General features: G+C 33.8%; 1 protein-coding gene across 5 annotated transcripts in view; it reads right to left on the bottom strand.

The window, feature by feature from the left end:
- The window catches only part of MMS22L (MMS22 like, DNA repair protein), a 144,009-nt gene that overhangs the window by 14,977 nt on the left and 110,013 nt on the right, over positions 1–19,019 (bottom strand). For all 5 annotated transcript variants that reach the window (XM_037735054.1, XM_037735052.1, XM_017518956.2 and 2 more), the window contains exons 19-23: positions 18,328–18,487; positions 13,365–13,534; positions 9,666–9,871; positions 6,339–6,502; positions 845–941 (exon numbers count right to left, since the gene is read on the bottom strand). In XM_037735054.1, the coding sequence (XP_037590982.1) occupies positions 845–941; positions 6,339–6,502; positions 9,666–9,871; positions 13,365–13,534; positions 18,328–18,487 (797 nt within the window). The remainder of the gene's footprint in view (positions 1–844; positions 942–6,338; positions 6,503–9,665; positions 9,872–13,364; positions 13,535–18,327; positions 18,488–19,019) is intronic.

The following is a 19,019-nucleotide window of genomic DNA, read 5'->3' as shown; positions in this document are numbered from 1 at the left end:
AATAAAATATTCCTCAAGTTGTACTGTTATTCTTATGAACAACAGATCTACTCCTATAAAGTCCATGCTTCACAAATTAAACATAATGGAGCTTTCTGGAGCCACAGTTAGTATCTTAAAGCAAGTCAGAAAAGCAGTGACACATACTTCTACATGTTCCTGAGGAACATGTTTAGCAAGCTCTGAAGGCATGTGTACCTGTCATCATGACTCACATTTCCCACTTTACCCTCTCAAATCCAGTCTAGGACCACGAACTGCATTTCAGTCAATGACAGATAGTACATAAAATGGTGTTTCAGCATAATAAGATTAAAATACAGCATTTTTACTGTACCTTTTCTGTGTCTGGTTACATTTAGATACACAAATACTTACCACTGTGTTATAACTGTCTATGGTATTCAGTGCAGTGACATGTTACACTGATTCGCAGCCTAGGACCATTAGGCCATGCCATATAGCCTAGGTGCAGAGTAGGCTACAGCAACTAGGTTTGTATAAGTACACTCTATTTGATGGTCACACAATGATGAAATTGGCTGATTATACATTTCTCAGAACTTCTCCCTATTGTTAACTGACATATGACTGTTCATGCAAGATTCTTTCTTACTAAATTCACAAGTAATTTTAAGTCCCCTGACTTATCTTTTTCATGGGCACTTTTATTTTTCAATAAAACATCACAATGTAACAAAACTACTGCCAAAAGTATAATAATTGAAATACTATAAACAAGTAGTAACACATTATGTTTTGGATAATTAGTTATTTAAAAAACATGTTGGCTGTCAAATGGCTGGCAATAGTCTCCTTGCCAGTTGGCATATTTTCCAGTTACCTAAACACAGAAGTCAGCTGGGCGGAAGGTTCTTCTTCTGACCCCACTTGGCAGGCTTTTACCATGTATTGCAGGTTCTCTGTGGCCAGCCTTTTAACTAGAAGGAAAAATTATAGCATTACGCACTGTGTCTGAATTGACCATCTGGATCTTCATTTTTATGAACACTCTTGATTTAGAAAAATATGTTGTTTTCTTAAAGTATATACATCCTTTTACTATTTTTTGAAATGAAATAGTTCTGAGTTTTTGTTTTATTTTAAAGTATACCTATCTTCCATTTTAAGAAAATATAAAAGTTTAAAAGTGTACTTTTTAGTCTGAATTAATACATGTGAAGATATATTTTTCTCTTAGAAAGGTGCCCATATTCAAAAACATTACACCATCCTAATCCTACAGTTATAGCGACAAAAGAAAGCCTTTAAAAATTCAGCTGGTTTACAGACAGGCAGATTGACTTTTTAAAAATTCATAAGCATATTCCTCCTACCCCCTCACAAACATATAAGTAGCAAACTAAATACCATGAACAATTTATTTTCACTTAAAATTAGCCAAATATGTATGCAAAAATGCTGTTTGTGATATCTTCCTTTCAAAGGATTACAAAAGTATAAAAAGCTTACATTCTTTAAATATTTAACCAATTCCTTTAAAATTGTGTACTTATACACGAAAATAATGCAAAAACACCAAGAAAGGATGTAGAAAACCCAGTATGTTCTGAATGCTACTAAATTCTTGTTTTTTTGACACATTAAATTTAAGATTAAAAAGTGCTTTTTCCAAGAATAAAAAAATTTTCAGAAACTGTAACCCATTATAGCAGGAGCACAAAATATATGATGAACATGCACTTAATTAATATTAGGTTAGTAGAAAATGTTTTGCATGGGATGAGGCTAGTGGCTAAGGAACATACAGTTTCCTTGCCTTTTACTTGAAAACTTTTTACAACTTTTTAAAACAACTTCTCATATTAGATGCAGTTAATTCTTTCTTTAACTGACTTATTTTTAAAAAATAGGTAATTTTTTTTTTTTTTTTAAGATAGGGTCTTGCTCTGTCACCCAGTCTAGAGAAGTGGTATGATGATAACTCACTTTGACTTCCATCTCCTGGGCTCAAGTAATTCTCCCACCTTAGCCTCTATCTAGCTAGGACTACAGGTGCATGCCACCATACCTAGCTAATTTTTTAAAAAAACTTTTTGTAGAGATGGAGGTTTTGCTATGTTGCCCAGGCTGGTCTTGAACTCCTAGTCTCAAGTGATCCTCCCACTTTGGCCTCCCAAAGCACTGGGATTACATATATGAGCTGCCACACCTGGCCTTTTTATTTTTTAAAAGAGCTTTATTGTCATATAAATCACATATTATACAATTTATCCATTTAAAGCATACTGTTGGATGGTTTTTAGTATATCCAGAGTTCTACAACCATCATCACAGTCAATTTTAGAACATTTTCAATATCTTGAAAGGAAACTGCATACTCCTTAGCTATCCCCCAATTCCTTCTAAGCAATCACTAACCTACTTTCTGTCTCTAAAGACATGCTTAACCACTTGAGGAACTACCAGACTATTATCCGAGGTGGTAACACCATTTTACATTCCCAACAGCAGTAAAGGAGAGTTCCAATTTCTCCATATCTTCCCCAATCTTTTTTATTACCTGACTTTCTCATTATAGCCAACCTTGTGGGTATGAAGTGGTATCTCAGTGTAGTTTCGATTTGTATTTCCCTGGTGACTAATGATGTTGAACACCTTTTCTGGTGCTTATTGGCCATTTGTTCATTATCTTTGTAGAAATGTCTATTCAGATTCATTGCCAATTGTAAAATTCAGTTATTGGTCCCCTTATTTGTAAGAGTTCTTTATATATTATAGATGCACACTCCTTATCATCACATATAATTTACAAGTATTTTTTCCCCATTTTGTGGGTTGTCTTCACTTTCTTAATAGTATCCTTTGAAATACAAAAGCTCCTAATTTTGATGAAGTCCAGTTTATCTCTTTCTTCATTTGGGGTTCATGCTTTTAATGTCATAGCTAAGAATTCATTGCCAAATTCAAGGTCATGAAGATTTACTTGTATATTTTCTTCTATGGCTTTTACAATTTTAGCTCTGACATTTAGGTCTATGACTCATTTTAAGTTAGTTTTCGTATGTGGTACGAAATAAGGGTCCAACTTCATTCTCTTGCATGTGGCTGTTTGACCTAGCACAACTTGTTGAAAAGACTACTATTCCCCCATTAAATTGTCTTGGAACTCATCAACAAACAAACAAACAAAATCCCAGTTGACCATAAACATACGGGTTTATCTCTGAACTCTCAATTCTATTCTATTGACCTATATGTCTATCTTTATGCCAGTATCACAGTGTCTTGATTACTGTTGCTTTGTAATGAAATTGGGAAGTAACTTTCCTCTTCTTTTTTCAAGATTGATTTGGCTATTCTGGGTCTCCTGTAATTCCATATAAATTAGTAATTCATATGGAGCTATTAGTATAGTCACTTAAGCTTTCCCTGGTTGCTTGTTAGCATAACTATCTTTTCCCATCTCTTTACAATGAATCTACTTATATCTGTAAATCTATAGTGTTTCCTGTAAACACCAGATAGGTGCATCTTGCTTTTTTAAAAAACTCATTGTGATCATCTCTGCCTTTTGATTGGACAGGTTGATCCTTTCACACAGTATTATTAGCGATATGGTTTGATTTACATTACTTTTGAACTACTTCCTTTGTGGTCACTCTAAGCTAATCATATACACCTTATCAGAGCTTCAAATTCATACTAATTCCAGTGAAATATAGAAACATAAATCCTATAGGCTATATAGCTCTATTTCTTTCTCTCCCTTTTTGTGGTATTGTTATACTTATTATACCAACACATGTTAAAATCCAAAAATACACTGTCGTAATTTTTACTTTATATAAATTTATGTCTTTCAAAGAAGCTAAGAAAACAAAGGAGAGCAAATATATATATCTTAACTTCTGCTTTATAGGTTCAGCATTCCTAATCCAAAGATCCAAAATTCCGAATACTTAAAATCTAAAAGTATTAGAGCACTGACATAATGCCGTAATTAGAAAATTCCACACTTGACTTCATGTGACAGGCTGCATATACTATTTATAAATATTGTATAAAATTATCTTTAGGCTACGTGTTTAAGGCGTATATAAAACAAATAAATTTCATCTTTAAAAAAATAAAAAAATAAAAACACACACACACACACAAAATTTCATCTTTAGACTTGAGTCCTGCCACTAAGATACCTCATAATATGTATGCAAATATTCCAAAATCCAAAGGAATCTGAAATACAAAACACTTATGTTCTCAAGCATTTTGGATAAATTATACCGATCCTGTATTAACCTTCTTATTTATCATTTCTGTGTTTTTTTTCATTATTCCTGAGTATTTGAGTTACCGTGTGGAGTCCTTTCCTTAGGTTAACACTGTTTTGCTCTCACCACCTCCTCTGTATTCTAATTGGTAAAATACTATATATGTTATAAGCCCAACAATATTATTTTATACAAATGCTTTTTAAAACCCAGTTGAGAGAATAAGGGTGAAGAAATGTATATTTATACTGTCTTACTAATTACATGATAACCTTTACTAGAGTTCTTTTGTGTGTATGTGGATTCAAATTACTTACTGCCTGGGGTCAGTTTCAGTCTGAAACACTTCCTTTAGCATCTTTTTTAAAAGTGGGTCGGTTAGCAATAAATTCTCTCAGTTTTATTTGAGAAAGTCTATTTCACCTTAGGTTTTGAAAGGTAGCTTTGCTGAAAAAAGATGATTCTTGGTTGACAGGTCCCCCTCCACTCTTCTGTTTTAATCCCTCTGAATGTTCTCCTACTGTCTCTGGCCCCCACTGTTTCCTCTGAGAAGTCAGCTGTTAATCTTACTAGGGTTTACTGGTAGAGGATGAGTCATTTTTCTCTGGCTACTTTCAAGATTTTCTCTTTGCCTTTAGCTTTTGGCATCTTCACTATGATGTTTCTGTTTGTGGATCTTTTTGCATTTACCTTACCTGGAGTTAGCTGAACTTACTGAATGTATGGGTTAATATTCTAGAATAAACTTAAAAAATTTTTAGACATTATATTTTCAAATATTTTTCTGCTTTCTCTCTTCTTCTGGTTCGCCTGTTATATATATGATGCACTTAATGGTGTTTCACACTTCTCAACAACTCTGTTCATTTTCTTTATATTTTTTCCCTCTGTGCTTTAGAGTGTATGATCTATACAGATTTATCTTCAAGTTTGCTAATTCTTTCTTCTGCCAGTTCTAACCCACCAATGAGCCCCTCTAGTAAACTCAGCTATTGAATTTTAACTCCAAAATTTCCAATTGGTTCTTTTCATATAATTTCTTTCTCTATTGCTCACATACTTTCCTTTTAGTCATTTATCACACATTCCTTTAGTTCTATGAATATATTTATAATAGTTACTTTGAAGCCTTTGTCTGTTAAAGACAATATCTGACAGATGTTACTGGCAGTTTCTGTTGCCTGCTTTTCTTCTCAGCATATGGAATATACATCTCTGTTTCTTTGCACATCCTGTAATTTTTTTGATTAAAATTGGGCTTTTTAAAAAATGAAGTCTACTCCTCCTCCTGCTCTCTCATGCCTCAGACGTTGCTGTTGAGGTGGTATTCTTGGGTATGCCTACAGTCTCCAAGTGAAGACAATGGTTTTGGTAGGATTCTCTTTGACTGCCCCTTTCCCTGATTACACTAAGCTGTTAAGCTCTGTTAATTAATTTCTAGGTGATTGCTTTAATATTTTTAATAATACCTTGGGGCATAAATTGTTTTAAGGACTAATCTAATCAAATTCAGGCTCCTCTGAGGTCAGTGTTTGAGGTTTGCTCTGACCAAAGAGTTCTATACCAAAGTGCTGGGATTACAGGTATGAGCCATTATGCCAGACCAATAAATGGTATTTTAAAGCAATCACTGGAAGTAAGGCTGATAAGAATGAAAAAAAAGGAGTAGAATCAAAAGATCCCTAAAGGTGTGCCCCCAAAATCAGTTTAGATATTCCAGCAAAAACCTAAGTAAAAAAAATGTAAGATGACCTCTCATTACTTGATATTTAACAAATTGCCTTTAATACTGAAGTCAGATTGAACCACCATTATTTGAGAGATTAACAAATCTAATCAAAGGAAGTAGCCCTTAAATAATCTATTTGCCTCAAGGGGGAAAAAAGCCAAAACTAAAATAGACCACAACATCTCAGTTTTTAACCATTTTATCATACCTAACCTGAACTACCGGCTGGAGTTTATTCTTTAACCATGATCCATATCAAGGGATATAAAAGAACCATCCATTTTGTAACTATCCATTTAATTGATGGGAAACAGTAGTTTCTTAACTTGTGAACAGAAAATGGTAATGAAAATAAGTTTATAAAACAAACTAACCTTGTGGTTCATTGACCAACACCAAGCATTTTAAAATGCCAGGGAGGAGTACTTCTACTTCACAAACATCTGTTTTAATTTCCTTGAAGAGTTGGAGAATGAAGGCCAGAATGGATGCTAAGCGAGGAGGAGGTGAGGACCCCTTATACTCAAGATAGGATTTCCTGAAAAGAAGCGAAATTTTGTTTCTTCTCTGTTTAAAGCTTCAATAGAGCAAAACCAAATGGCATATACTTTGAAGATACTGGCAAAATCTACCCCCAAATTAATACAATGCCACTTTTAAAAAGTATGTATATTTTACCATGCTATCTTCAAACATAATTTTTTAGAAGCAACGACCGACTGTATATCCTTTTGATATGCTCTCAGGGCCAAAGCACAATACAATCACAAACTAAATTTAAAGTAACCTTGTTTTAAAATGTACTCAAAATCCAAATGAAAGTCGTATTGTTAATTTGTGGGATGTTTTTCCTTCTAATACAAGTCTGATCTCCTCTATTCAGTTCTAAATGCCGCAACATTTTCTCTAATGTCTAATTTGTATGAAGAAATCTCTCTTCACATCTATTTAGGGACTTGGGAGGGGTCTTATTTATCCAAATAAACAAGAGGACTGTCCTAGGAATTAGATAGGACATTCAAGCTTTATCTCCTTCCTTTCTCCAATAAGTTAAAGGATCAGAGAACTAATTTAGGGTTTAGTATTATCTCTCAAGACAAGACAAATTTTAGTACTAGAACTCAAGCGAGATCACAAGGTTAATACTTTGTCTGACTCATCTTTGTATATTCTCACCTCTTAGAACAGGTCCGGGCTCATAACAAGTGTTGAGTATACATTTATTAAGTGAATAAACAAAAGTTGGAATAGCTTAGTTTCTAAAAATGTCTAGACAATATGAAAATTTGTCAAACATAGCTAAATATAAACTAGATATCCATATATATATATTTGCAAAGTAATAATGATTTACCATAATAAGGAACAGAAACCACTAAGTATTATAAACTTAAGGACAGAGACTATGTCTTAGTAATTACTGCTACTCTCTATAGTGACTTCCAACAAATACTACATATTAGAAAATTCATTCTTTGAGGTTTGTCTAAGTTTACTGGTGAATTCCCAGTGCCTAGAACAAACATATATTGGACACTTGCGGAATGCCAGGTACATGTCTTAAGAACAAGGATATAAAATTGAGTAAAATAGGGTCTCTGAAAGCAAGAGGCCTGCCACTGAGTGGAGAAGTTAAATGAGAAAAAGAAAAAGACATTTATAATATATAATGGTGCTTTTGACAAAGATAAGCACAGAATTCTCAGGAATTGAGAGGGAAGAGTCCTAACTCAGATAAGGGAGTGCAGGAATAGAGAACCATGGCATGGAAGAAGTTAGATCTTTCCTGAGAGAGAGAGAGAGAGAGAGAGAGAGAGAGAGAGAGAGAGAGAAAGTGTATGTGTGTGTATACATATATAAAGGTTACATTTTAAGCCTTCAACTATAAACCACGAGAAATTTTCCTATATGTTAAAAAAATAGGAAAATCAACTAATCCTGGGATCCTAAACACTGAGGTTTTAAACAGTTTTACAGATTCAATTTCACTTCAGCATTTGGCCTTTAGCTTGCACAAAAATTACTTATGCAACATCTCAAACACTGTGGTAGGTTACTACAGTCTTGATGGAAATTCAGATACAAGTAAGGCAAAACTAACATGATTCTGCAAATTGAGCTGTACAGGGTATATGATTTCAAAAAAGGAAAGAAACATACATGGTAAACATTGACATATCAGGTGTAGGTTTTATAAAGGATAGGTGGGATTTAGCCCAGAAGGATGACATTTTAATGGAGAAAATGGTTTGAATAATGCCATGACAAAGGGAGGTACAAGGCACTTTGATGGGACAATACCAGTCTTATTAGGAGTTGCATGACACCCTATGTAATACATTTGGAAACGTTAAGTGATGGATCAGAGAGGTAAGGAGCATGAAATTTATTTCACAGGCAAAAAAGATATTGTACTTTTAATGCCAGGGAAGTTTCATGATGAAAGAGTATTTTAGGAAAAATAACCTGGGGGCATTATTTAGGCTGGAGTAGAAGAAAAGACTAGAGATGCAGAAAGCAGTTAGGAGATTCTGACAATAGTCTAGGTGTAATGTACTAAGGGAAGAGAAATAGAAAAAGGAGGACAGGATTGCCAAAGGATGGGCAAGGACAGGAAGCAAAGAAAAAGCTTCCAAACCTGAGTAACAGGACAACAGGAACTCAAAAAGGCGAGAGGGGAAACAGATTTTAGGCATGGAATTCTATAATGAGAGGTAACAGATATTACTGGGTCATTAAAAAATAGAGAAAACCAGTACTAGATAAGAATAACATATATCATCACAGCATCTTAAAGTTTAAAAACTAATTCCATATAAAAATAAATACCACATGAAGATGAGACAAAACATTTTTTATTACTGAACTTTCTTATGTTAAAGTTAAAGGATATGGAGTTACTAGAAAATTTAAGAAGTTTCATTTTTCGTTTGCTTTATAAAACTGAGTTAAGAGTAACAAAATAAGACTTCAGAGTACTTCATTTCCAATATTAACATTCATTTTTTAACTTAATTAACTTTATAAAATATAATTACTATATTTTATTTTACTTTTTTGAAGTGGTGTCTCGCTCTGTCGCCCAGGCTGGAGTGTAGTGGTGCAACATCAGCTCACTGCAACCTCTGCCTCCCAGGTTCAAGCAATTTGCCTGCCTCAGCCTCCTGAGTAGCTTAGGTTAGAGGCATCTGCCACCATGCCCAGTTAATTTTTTTGTATTTTTAGTAGAGACCAGGTTTACCCATGTTGGCCAGGCTATTCTTGAACTCCTGACCTCAAGTGAGCCGCCTGCCTCTGCCTCCCAAAGTGCTGGGATTACAGGTATGAGCCACCACGCCCAGTCAACTATAATTACTGTGTTTTAAACAGTATAAAATACAACTATTGTTTATTTTTATAAAATACAATTATTGTTTATTTTTAGTGATGAAACACTAAAAAGCAAAAATATATCTCCAGGACATATATAAGGAAGATAATAGCTACATAGAGAAAATAGAAGCAATTTAAAGAGCATTGTCTTAGGGTACATAAGCAAAAGTCATTTTAATAAATTCTCAGATAATGTTTCTTAAGGAAAAAAAAGCTTCTGAACCACCAGTATCCTAAGGGTTGCCAACATTTTTGAAATGCCACTTTATCATTTTTTAATAGAGATTAATAATTTGTACATACCACCTATATTTAATATTCAGATGTACCTTATGACTTGTACAATGCATTTCTTTAGAGATGATATTGGTGGAACAATGGCTGTGTTTCTCAAAGCCAGCAAAACAGGATGTTGTCCAAGATCTGAAACGTATGGTGAAGCTGGAAGAAATCGCCCAATATACTGCTCAATAACATTCCCTAGCAATTGATTCAAATAGGCATTTGGATTTTGAGATTGACAACACACCATGCCCTATGAGGAAAAAAAGTAAGAAATATTAAGAGGTAAAGTTTCAAAAAACAAACAATATTTAGATACTTATGCAGTCCCAGCATTAATATTCAGGTGAGAACATAACAATCAAAAAGGATACCTCACACAATCAATAGATAATGTACACAGGAACTGCAAGGAGTTAAGCCTGGGTAATACGTATGATATGGTATCTAACTAAGCATGCATACCTTTGAGGCATGAACAAAGGAAGCAGGGGAGAAGTGTAGGAAGACAAAAGCAGATTCTTTGTCCTCTAATAGTTAGAAAACTTGAACATCTTGTTTATCAACTACATTTACATGTAGTTACAAAGTTATAAAACATCTTTAGGTCATTTTTTTTTCTATGTACTGGATATTTTGTCTAAGACTATAATACAATTTTTGCTAAAAGTCTTTCACGCTAAAAATGTTATAATTTTTTTTAAGTGATAGCAAGGGTGAAGAATATGGAAATTAAGACTTAGAATAACAATTTACTTAGTTTTCCTATATCAGGCACTGTGCTGTGTGCTTTATATTCATGATTTCATTTAAATTTCTCAAAAAAACCATTGAGTTAGTACTATTTTATCTCCATTATACAGTCAGGATAACTAAGATTTAAAGAAGTAAAGAGTTTAATAAAGTCACACAGAATTCTTGACATCTTGTTGCATGTCTGTTTAATCTCTTCCATTTGTATAGCAGTTAACAAAATACTTTCATATATATTACAGTATTTAATACTTAAACAATTAAACCAATACCCTGAGAGGAAAGACTGTTTTCTGTTAGTACTACTAAATATTAAGTGCTACTAAATACAGATAATCACCAACACAGCAATATATTATATTCTAAAAGTTAACTCTTAATTTGGTACTTGGTGATTCACAATATGTTTTCCCAGAGAAATAATTTAAAATGTTTGAAGTCTCCATTTTAGTTGTAAATGGGTATTTACGCAATAAGAAATTCTGAAAGTTTATTTGTAATGAAAAATAGCATACACCAAATATGTAAAACTGTTAAAGCTGTACCAAATAAACAATGGAAAAATCAAACAATGAACCCCCACAACCCACCTGCCACCACCAACTCTGTTTCTACATTAAATTAGAATAAGATGAAGTAATAAATGAATAAAGCAGTCTCTAGAGGAAAATATATAGCAGTAAGTACCCACATGAGAAGCAAGGAGAGATCTAAAATTGACACCCTATCATCAAAATTGAAAGAGCTAGGGGAGCAAGATAAAAAAAACTCAAAACCTAGCAGAAGAAAAGAAATAGCTAAGATCAGAGCAGAACTGAAGGAGATAGAGACACAAAAAATCAATAAATCCAGGAGCTGGTTTTTTGAAAAGATCAACAAAATAGACAGACCACCAGATTATAAAAAAGAAAAGAGAGAATAACCAAATTGATGCAATAAAAAACGATAAAGGGGATATCACCATAGATTCCACAGAAATTCAAACCATCATCAGAGATTATTACAAACAACTCTATGCACATACACTAGTAAACCTGGAAGAAATGGATAAATTCCTGGACACTTGCCTCCTCCCAAGCCTAAACCAGGAAAAAGCCGAAACCCTGAACAGACCCATAACAAGGTCCAAAGTTGAGGCAGCAATTAAGACCCTACCACCCAAAAAATGCCCAGGTCCAGATGGGTTCACAGCCGAATTCTACCAGACATACAAAGAGGAGCTGGTACCATTCCTTCTGAAACTATTTTCTTTAAATTCCAAAGAGAGCTAGGTACCACGAAGAAATTCAAGGCATAGCTCCAGTTCTGCCAAACAGATAATACACCAAATTTTTTAATTTACCACTTACAAAGCTTATGAGAATTCTTATTAAACGAACTGTTTGGGTTTAAGAGGACCAAACACCGCATGTTCTCACTCATAAGTGCGTGTTGAACAATGAGAACAGATAGGCACAGGGAGGGGAACATCACACACTGGGGTCTGTTGGGGGGTGTGGGGGCCAGGGGAGGGATAGCAGAGGGTGGGGAGATTGGAGAAGGATAACATTAGGAGAAATACCTAATGTAGGTGATGGGGGGAATAGCTGCAGCAAACCACCATGGCATGTGTATAACTATGTAACAATCCTGCACGATCTGCACATGTGCCCTAGAACTTAAAGTATAATAATTATTTTAAAAAATTGAAAAAGAGGACCACATGGAAGAAACATTCCAGACTCTCCTGCTGCCCATCACTCCCCTCTGTTCATCTCTCCATCTGTGAGACTGGAAGTTCAGGCTGTGCTGTGGCTGTCTTCCCTTTTTATCTTTCTGCTAGATGATACATTGAACTTTGTATTAAATGCTATTATGAATAGAAATTAGAGGGACAACTTAAAACTTCTCAGAAATCTTAAAACTCTGTTAAGAAATGTATCTTTGAAAAGAGATTGTTACCTAATCAAAATCTATTTTCCCCTTCCTCCTCAGCTTCCCTTATTGGACCTCAAATTAAGACGCAAAGTATACCTGCAGCCTCATTCTTTCCTGAATGGCAGATCAGTATTTCCAACTCTCTACCTCACACTAAAGCTGCTCAGAAACCAATCCTTACCTTCATTCCAGCAACTCCAGGATTTCCCGTTAGTAAGTAGAACTACCATCTACGCAGGCAGCCACTCTAGAATCTAGGAAGTATTTCATTTCTTTGAGTTCCTCCACAACACTCACTTAGCAAATACTCTTAAATCACAGCTCCCAAATGTTCTGAAACCTGCTGTATGGGCTTTATTCCCACTGCCTTAGGTCAAAACCTTCTGACAATATGTGGATTATTACAATCAATTAGTCATCACTACTTTCCAAAACCTCCATACCAACTATCTTACATGTTGTCACCAGAATCATCTTTCTAAAATGTAAATATCATTATGTCACTTCCACTTTTCTGCTCCAAATACATCAGGTCCCCATGTAAAAGATTAACTCCAAACTTCTTAGGATAAAATAGAAAGCCCTCCGCTATATGGCTCCTCCCATATGAATCTCCAGCCACAACAGAAGCATTTGCTTTTCCTCAGTGTGTCATATTTTCTTAAAGCTCATGCCCTTGTACATGCTGCTGCTTCAGAAATCAAAAGCCCTTCAACTTCTACCATTTTGCTCTTTTACACCTGATGTCCTCCACAGTGTATTCTCTTCTATCTCCTCACCCCTAGTCTGACTGATAGATGAGGTCTGAAAAAAACAAAACAAAACAAAACAAAAACCGGAGCACACTACCATGTCTGTGCTTGTCTACTTCCTCTCTCAACTTTAAGTTCCTCTGCTTTTTCATTTTTGTTTCCAAAGCCAAACATAAAAGTAATTTAAAATATGCTCAACGAATGTGCCACACAAGCACTTTAGATTATCATGTATGGTTTTTAAATCTACACTTGGTAAAAACTACATTTTTAAGGCAAAGTTTCAATTTTTTTCAAACTTATAAGTAAATGCACATACTATACCTGGAGATACAAAGGAAGACTTTTCTGAATTGCAGAAAACATAGGTGCAGGCAGTTCCTTCCCTTGCTGTAATACTGTATGTGGCAGCAGTAAACAATCTATGATCCGGAAAAGTAATTTTTGGGCTTTAGAGGTGGCAAAGATTTGTGCCCATGATTTCACAAGAATTCCTAACAAAGAAGAGAAGTAATAGTAGTCGTGGTTATCGTCTGACCAGAACATTTTGTCATTTAATTTAAAAATTTGTACTGAAAGCAGATGAGACCAAATTAAAATAGGGAATAGGAAGAAACATATATTAGAAGTAAAAAATACTTAATGTCAATTTATATATTTCACTAAAGAGACAAATTTTTCTTACAGTTCTGGGCCAAGGAAAACATACATTTTCTGAGCAAGTGGCATTTAACATATACACAGGTTAAGTATCCCTAATCTGAAAATATAAAATCTGAAATGCTCCACAACGAAAAATTTTGTGAGTGCCAACATGATGCTCAAAAGAAATGCTCATTAGAACATTACAAATTTCACACTGTTGGATTAGAGTGCTCAAGTGGATAAGCAAACTGCAAGTATTCCAAAATCGAAAAATATCTAAACTCCAAAATACTTCTGGTCCCAAGAACTTCAGATAAGGGCTATTCAACCTGTTTACACTCATACATACAGTGGAATATATTTATACATTATGTGGCTACATAGGCTGAATATTGAAATTATTCAGATTTCCTTATTTGCTTTCCCTCTGGGTTAATAGGATGCCCAGGTGCAAATTAACAATCCACCTTTTAAAGACTACTGTAGGATTATACATTATAGTTTTATATGTATACTTATTTTCCCTAGGCCTCATCATAAAACTTTACATTTATTTTCTTGGTACCCCTATTTCTTTATATTTTAATCTAACATATAATTTTATAAGTGGCCTCAATCCAGTTTGCAACAAGAAGTATAACTAAAGTTAACTGTTAAAATAGGGAAAATAGGATTAACCTACATGAATTTCAGTTAACCTTCATTAACTTCAGTTTTTATACCTTTCAATTATTTAATATAAAGAAACAGAATTTTAATTCTGAATGAAGGAAACAGCCTTCTTTGCTACCTAAAATATATTATGGCTTCCTTGGTGCTAGAAGTCTATCAATTGCCACATCTCATGATAATAAAACTTAACAAATGAGCGCCTTTTGTTTAATAAAGTAATTAGGAGCAGATATATAATTCCAATTAGGATATATTATTGGTATTGAGGTCTACTTTCTGAAAAATAAATTCAAAACAGATTAAGTACTTATCCAAAAAGCACAGTGGTATATCCACTGCAGAAACGCAAAAGAGAAAGTCATTTCTATCAAACAAAAAGTTTAAAATTTAAGCTCTGAGGGAAAACAAAAATATGCTCATGGAAGAGTATATTAGTGTTACAGAAAAAACTCAACTAATGATCACTTGTAAAAACAACAAACAATGTTGTTCTGTTATAAAAGGAAGTACAATAATCAATCATAAACATAATGTTCACTCAGCAAAATTTTAAATAATGCTGGCTTGCTCCTCATTTCTTCAATTGGCGGAAAATTTTCAGTATGACAGCAATATAAGAAGAACTTATATTCTAATGACATAATATACTCGTAAGGGGGACTGCTATCACCACTGGCATATGAAATGATTCCTATTACTCTCAGGTGGCATACAGTTATGTTTCACTTTCGACAGTTTTAGTTACCCATGGCATAGGGCACCACATGGTACAGTTTAGTTACCTGCGGTATAGGGTACCAATAAGATAGTTTGAGGGGCCAGGGAGAGGCAGGGGGAGAGAAAACATTCACATAACTTTTATTACACTCTATTGTTACAATTGTTCTATTAATAATATTTTAGTTATTATTGTTTAACTTTTATTGTGCCTTATTTATGAATTAAACCTTATCATAAGTATGTATGTACAGGCAAAAACACAGCATACATAGAATTGGTACTATGTGTGGTTTCAGGCATCCACTAGTGGTATTGAAACATATCCCCAAGAGTAAGGGGAAACTACTGTATTTCATTTTCTGCAACAGTTAAAACACTTTGCTAAAGACTTTATAAGTTTATATAAGGTAGAGATATTTGTTTTACTGCTTGCTATCAGATGCCTACTTTTTAGGTTTCAGCAACAAATATTTGTATGTGTTTGTGTGAGTGTTATTAAAAATGCAAAATAGAAATATAAAAAGATTTTTAAAGTAAATAACTGGGAAAGGCTTAAATACAGTACTTTTGTAAAAACTCAAGTTTTTTTTCTTTTCCTGGCTATATATTATTTATGAATAAAACCAAAAATATTTTAAAAATTTATACAATCTTCCCATTCAATGATAACCACTATACAAGTTCGAGTATTCACTTATTTTCTATCCTCTTGTATTTTCTACCCTACTTATTTTACTTATTTTCTACCCTACATAAGAACTGGGATCACTACAATATACATTTTAAAATCTTTATCATTAGAATGTAATTTTGCTCATTTAAGAACATTAAAGGCTGCATACAGTGTCTCACACCTGTAATCCCAGCACTTTGGGAGGCTGAGGCAGGCAGGTTGTTTGAGCTCAGAAGTTCAAGATCAGCCTGGACAACATAGTGAGACCCTTTCTGTACAAAAAACACAAAAATTAACCAGGCATGCTGTTGCACATCTACAGTCCCAGTCTCAGCTACTCAGGAGACTGAGGCACGAGAATTGCTTGAACCAAGAGGCAAAGGTTGCAGTGAGCTGAGATCACACTACTGCACGCCAGCCTGGGCAACGGAGTGAGACTCTGTCTCAAAAACAACAACAACAAAGAAAAGTATGCACACACACACACACACACACACACACCCTTTAAAAAATGTATTATGTACTATTGCTAGGTTAAGAAAGTTACCACATTCCACAAATATTTATATAGTATACACTATCTCCTACTTTGAAGCACTTTAACTAATGTATCCCTAACTCCCCATCCAGTGCCTGATACATAAGTGTTTTTAATGTAACCCTAACTCCCAATCCAGTGCCTGATACATAGTAAGTGTTCAAAATACATGAAAATGAGAATTAAAAATTCAAAAGATATGGCCACTACAAGTTTGAAATATGGTAGGGGCATGTCAAGAACACAATTATTGTAACAAATAGCAAACTATAAATAATATCACAAGAAAAGGACAGATGAAGTGCAATCAGAGAGATAATCAAGTCTACTTGGGAATGTGGGAAAGGTGGGGAAATTTGTGCTTGCCACTGAAGGGTCATGACTTGAATTTCAATTACAAAGCAAAATGGGGAGGAATGACCAAAGAGATAGAGATGATTGAAAGTTTTACACATAGAAACAGAAAATTATGAGATATGAAGAATGAGAAAAACAAAACAAAATCTATAGAGAATTTGATATTACTGATGAATTCATCCTGCCTTTTCAGAAATTACTGAGCTACAATTAAAATCACAGGTGCCTTCTCCTTAATATGAAGAGTGATTTCATCAACAGTTCTGTGCCTTTCACTAGCAGTCTTGCAACCTTGAAGTGAACAGCTGAGGTGTCCCCAGTTAGCAACTGTCAAGGTACATAAAGTACAATATTCCAGTGGTTAAATCCTTCCCTCAAATGGTTATGCTATCCCAACCCACAACACACTATAAAACGCCTTGGAACTCTCCAAAGTTTATACTTTGCTCTTTCCTTGTTTTATTCTAAATCTTTAACATAAAGAAATCATTAAGTTATCTGTCCTAATTTCTAACAAATAAATGGGCAACACTGTAGCAATATACTCTTCCCAGTCTTTGAGACCTAGAAAAAGGGAAAGAATACAGCTCTGCCATTGAATCAAAAATCAGCAAGGCAGCAAAACAAAGTCCTCGCTTTTTCCTAAGTAGACTTTTGCCCCACATCTATAACAGATATTTAGCTTGGCAAAAATCTAAATCTGGAAACAGAAAACTTTTTTAGACACTAATAAATTATAAGCATGAATGCCAATATACTTATTAATCTGTATTTTACTATTAAACTTACAATAAACTCTCACTCCTATTTTTCTCTAAAATTAAGATGCCTGAATTGCTATAGCTTTTACCATAATTTACATCCTCCACATTTATACATTTTCACATTCTCCTTTATCTTTCACAACAAAGATAAAAGGTTTCAGACAGCCAGAAACAGGCTTATTCATACATTCATAAGATTAAAGGGAACAGATATAATGTTTTGACCACAGAGAAATTTAAACCTCCCCCCAAACTTAAATTCTATATAAAAACTTCTAAAAAAAAATCTTTCTCATTTATCTTTATCCAATTCCTAGTTTTGGTTAGTTGGCACCATGGTTTTAATAAATAAAGATATATTAATTACTGACTTCATAAAGAAAGATAAACTCCATTGTTATAGAACAGGCACAGAAGATGATCACTTTTTGAAAAGAGAAGAGTATTGTGAGAAACAAGGTTTGAGGCATAAATATTTTTAGTGCTTTATTAAATCCTATCTCCTTCATACAGAGCAGACCATAGAAGTAGTTGTAAGCAACAGTTTTCTGATGTTTCAAATTCTAACAGATCAGCTTTCTTTCTTTTTTTTTTTTTTTTTTTTTTTTTTTTTAAAAAAAAAGGTCCATTCTGGTTATTCAGGTATTGAAATGTGACTCATGATGGACTAGCAGACGCAACTGGTGCTAGCATATTTTCTGTATTGATCATAATTTTAATATTAACACAATCAAAAGTATTGAAAAGACATAGAGCAAGAAGGTCAACATGAATTATTTTAAGCTAAATCACTGCATTTCAGATAACTCTTATGGATTGTATGGAGAGTAGTGATTTAGTCAATATTCCTATCCATCATAATAGTATAGGCTCAACCTAAGGAAATGTTATTAGCAAAATAATGTCAGGAATACATACCCATCATTCTGTAAGTGAGCTGTAGCCCTGCACTGAAAACTTTTTTTCCCAAATAAGGCTTAATATATTTTAATATGTCACCAAGGTATTCCAAGGACTTTGTGACCATGGCAGATTTATCAGAAAGTGTCTGAAGAGTCCCGTAAGTTATGCCAACAGCCTATTAATAAAGAAAAACATTAAGTAACTTTATAAGTTTTATACCATAAAGATTTAGAACATAAAGATAATTCTTTTTCTACACCCACAACCATAGCCCTTTACATTTAAGCCTACGTTTGTAACCTTCCAATAAAGATTCATAGCAATTAAAATACAAGTAAAAATAATTAAGTCTTGTCTTTTATTATTAAAATAAAGGTTAAAGGAAGAATTTTTTAAAACACCAATAACAACTTATAGAAGGGACAACTTAGTAAAACATCAGTTAAAAAAAAATAACAGAAAACATGAAACTGATATACACGTACCTTGTAACTAAATCACATCATGGCTTCCAAATAGGTTGGCTCAACATATTTCCCAGTATATGACTAGGAATTCAAAATCCTCAAAATCCCCTATAAGGAAGGCCTATAAGTAATGCCAAATTTTTACAAGTAAAACCTCTAAAAAGTTCAGCTTTATGATATGAATTAACTTTTCTTCCTAGAATTTTATAAGCCATCTGATGTCAACCTAACATCTCAGAA

This window comes from Cebus imitator, unplaced genomic scaffold, assembly GCF_001604975.1.
Source record: "Cebus imitator isolate Cc_AM_T3 unplaced genomic scaffold, Cebus_imitator-1.0 Scaffold717, whole genome shotgun sequence".
NCBI classification, from domain to species: domain Eukaryota; kingdom Metazoa; phylum Chordata; class Mammalia; order Primates; family Cebidae; genus Cebus; species Cebus imitator.
Note: the sequence above shows the minus strand (reverse complement) of the source record. Positions and strands in the feature narration are given on the sequence as shown.